This window comes from Rhinolophus ferrumequinum, chromosome 4 (assembly GCF_004115265.2).
Source record: "Rhinolophus ferrumequinum isolate MPI-CBG mRhiFer1 chromosome 4, mRhiFer1_v1.p, whole genome shotgun sequence".
Classification (NCBI taxonomy): Eukaryota; Metazoa; Chordata; class Mammalia; order Chiroptera; family Rhinolophidae; genus Rhinolophus; species Rhinolophus ferrumequinum.
The window spans coordinates 99,764,047-99,767,654 of record NC_046287.1 but is presented as its reverse complement, the minus strand read 5'-3'; the positions used below and the strand labels follow the sequence as shown (position 1 = coordinate 99,767,654).

Sequence of the window (3,608 nt, the reverse complement as noted above, 5' to 3'; positions counted from 1 at the left end):
AAGCTCAGCTGAAAATCTTGGCTGACGGCGGTGGTTATTACTAAGAAGAGAGGAAGAGTGGGTAATGGGGGAAATCAGCAATTTCTGCCACTCTTGTTCTAATCCTTTGAACAAATATTCATTGAGTTCATTGGAACAGGATAACATAGTTAACATATGTTAACTTAGTTGTTCTTAACATAAGCCTTAACATAAGGCTTTCTTTTTTTTTTTTTTTTTTTCTCATTAAACTTTGTTTTAATGGGTCTCAAAATTCTGTGACAGATTTTTGGTCAAGTTGTTTCCATTAAAAAGTACTGATTTTAAAAACTAATAACTTAAAAACTGCCACACAAAAAAACAAATGGTCCACAAAACATTCTCCTTTCCTTCTGAAGGTTTTACGATGCATTGTAATCATTAACCAGTCTTTTACTATTACACTTAAATGGCCAATTGAGACAAACAGTTCTGAGACCGTTCTTCCACCACTGATTAAGACTGGGGTGGCAGGTATAAGGGATAATATTCATTTAGCCTTCTGAGCTTTCTGGGCAGACTTGGTGACCTTGCCAGCTCCAGCTGCCTTCTTGTCCACTGCTTTGATGACACCCACGGCAACTGTCTGTCTCATGTCACGAACAGCAAAACGACCAAGAGGAGGGTAGTCAGAGAAGCTCTCAACACACATGGGTTTGCCAGGAACCATGTCAACGATGGCAGCATCACCAGATTTCAAAAACTTGGGGCCATCTTCCAGCTTTTTCCCTGAACGACGATCAATCTTCTCCTTCAGCTCAGCAAATTTGCAAGCAATGTGAGCTGTGTGACAATCAAGCACAGGTGCATATCCGGCACTGATTTGGCCTGGATGGTTCAGGATAATCACCTGAGCAGTGAAGCCAGCTGCCTCCATTGGTGGGTCATTTTTGCTGTCACCAGCCACATTGCCACGACGAACATCTTTGACAGACACATTCTTGACATTGAAGCCCACATTGTCCCCAGGAAGAGCTTCACTCAAAGCTTCATGGTGCATTTTAACAGACTTTACTTCAGTTGTAACATTGACTGGAGCAAAGGTGACCACCATGCCGGGTTTGAGAACACCAGTCTCCACTCGGCCCACAGGGACAGTGCCAATACCACCAATTTTGTAGACATCCTGGAGGGGCAGACGCAAAGGCTTGTCAGTTGGACGAGTTGGTGGCAGGATGCAATCCAGAGCTTCAAGCAGTGTGGTTCCACTGGCACTGCCATCCTTACGGGTGACTTTCCATCCCTTGAACCAAGGCATGTTAGCACTTGGCTCCAGCATGTTGTCACCATTCCAACCAGAAATTGGCACAAATGCGACTGTGTCAGGGTTGTAGCCAATTTTCTTAATGTAGGTGCTGACTTCCTTAACGATTTCCTCGTATCTCTTCTGGCTGTAAGGCGGCTCAGTGGAATCCATTTTGTTAACACCAACAATCAGTTGTTTCACACCCAGTGTGTAAGCCAGAAGGGCATGCTCACGGGTCTGCCCATTCTTGGAGATACCTGCTTCGAATTCACCAACACCAGCAGCAACAATCAGGACAGCACAGTCAGCCTGAGATGTGCCTGTAATCATGTTTTTGATAAAGTCTCTGTGTCCTGGGGCATCGATGATGGTCACATAATACTTGCTGGTCTCGAATTTCCACAGGGAGATATCAATGGTGATCCCACGCTCACGTTCAGCTTTCAGTTTATCCAAGACCCAGGCATACTTGAAGGAGCCCTTTCCCATCTCAGCAGCCTCCTTCTCAAATTTTTCAATGGTTCTTTTGTCGATCCCACCACATTTGTAGATCAGATGACCAGTAGTGGTAGACTTGCCGGAATCTACGTGTCCAATGACGACGATGTTGATGTGTGTCTTTTCCTTTCCCATTTTGGGTTAGATTCAGCGGTGGTTTTCACTACACCTGTATTCTGGCGGCAAACCCGTTGCGAAAAAGCAACATAAGGCTTTCTTAACATAGTTGTTAAGAAAGGGGCCTCTGAAGACACCTGCGCTGGGATCTTGAGCAAGTTGCTTAATTCTCTAATCCTCAGTTGTCATCTCTATAAAATATGATGGAGTTTGATAATGCCTCCTTCATAGAATTGAAATGACTTAGAAGAGTTGAACATTTAGTACTGTGTCTATCACATAGGAAGTACTCAGTAAACGTTAGCTATTATTACACGCACAGACCAGTTAAATGGGAAGTGCTATGCAAATCCCAGAGCCCAGCCACCTGCGTTGCACAGGAAGGGCAAATTCCCACGCCAGAGTCTGAGAAGAATCCCAGAAGAGCACAGCGCAGCACAATGGGGTGGACCAGTCAGAAGGCAGTTCTGAGAGGAGCACTTCCAGAAGTTACTTCTCAGGACTGGGGATGAACATTCTGGTCACCATGAAGGGACAGAACAGGGTGGAAGGTCCCAGACACTCTGAACAGAAGCTTGTTGGGAATGATTCAGTCCGCCAGACCCCCATTTTAGGAAGAACCCCTAGACCAGGTTCCTTTCCTTTCCATTCTCCGTGAGATGCTATGGCAAGTATGAGGATAGCTTTGTGACTGGAACATTCCAGTGAGATCAGACTTCTCCCTGATCTAGCCAAGGATGTGACCAGCTCCTGTGTGAACCACTGAGAAACTCTCTTGTGTCACAAAGAAATTAGAGGAAAATTTAAACAAGACAAACAAGAGCTCTAGCTGGTAATGCTGCGGTTCTAGTAATGAGTATATATGCTTTTCCTTTCAATAATTGCAGTAGCTAGAGGTTCAAAAGAACCTTTTTCTTTGGAGAATACGTGACATTTTGTTAGGGGAAGGAGGAGATAAATAATTATTTTTCCCCTTCTTATTTCTCTTTTGCTTTACTCCTCCTTTCTTCACCCTTTTCCTTTTTCTTTTGCTGTCTAGTTATCACCATCATCATCGTCACCATCTTTACCATCATCAGAACTTTCTAGTGGAAGGCCCCTCTGAGGAGGAGAGGCTTGATGTGGTCCTTTAGGAAGGATAGGACTTTGATTAATGGGGTGCAAATGGATGGATGAAATGGGGAAGAGAGAGAAGCTGGAAGGACAGTGTGAGACGATGCACAAAAGAATGTGTTGTAAATATAAAAACTGTTGTGGAGGACAGCGGAATAATGTAGAAGGGAGAGCCTGTTGCAAGGGCCCAGGGTGTAAAGAGTGTTGAATTTCAGAATAAGACCTGATCGTACAGATAGTGGTAGGAATACCAATTTGCCATTACATGTCCCCCATTACCTTCTTTTTTCCACTGACTTGTTTTTCAATTCAGATAATCTCTGGGAAAAAGAGCAGCTCATCGCTTCTCTAAGCAAGGGAATTCTGGGAGGGGGAAATGTCTGTGGGTTCAGCTACTCCCTGCGGCCTGTCTTTGAGGGCCAGCAAGACTGCCTCGTCCCCAAATTCTCCAGTGCAGGACTAGGAAAGACGGCGTTAGCATAAAATGGAGGAGAGCATGGAATGTAGCTCACATTAGCAGACAATATTGCTTTGATTGCAGACAACACACATGAATTGAATTGATAAAGGAATCTTCCCATCAAAGCCAGAAATGAGTGGAAATTAACTTTAACAA

General features: G+C 44.3%; 1 protein-coding gene across 1 annotated transcript; it reads right to left on the bottom strand.

Annotated features, from left to right (window-relative positions):
• Positions 1-202: 202 nt before the first annotated feature.
• LOC117021743 (elongation factor 1-alpha 1) lies at positions 203-1,959 on the bottom strand. The gene has a single exon (XM_033105059.1). The coding sequence runs from the start codon at positions 1,895-1,897 to the stop codon at positions 509-511; it is 1,389 nt and encodes a 462-aa protein (XP_032960950.1). The 5' UTR covers positions 1,898-1,959; the 3' UTR covers positions 203-508.
• Positions 1,960-3,608: the final 1,649 nt, after the last annotated feature.

Bases quoted from the DNA above. Each gene is read 5' to 3' on its own strand.
- LOC117021743 (XM_033105059.1), bottom strand. From the start codon at position 1,897: ATGGGAAAGGAAAAGACACACATCAACATCGTCGTCATTGGACACGTA.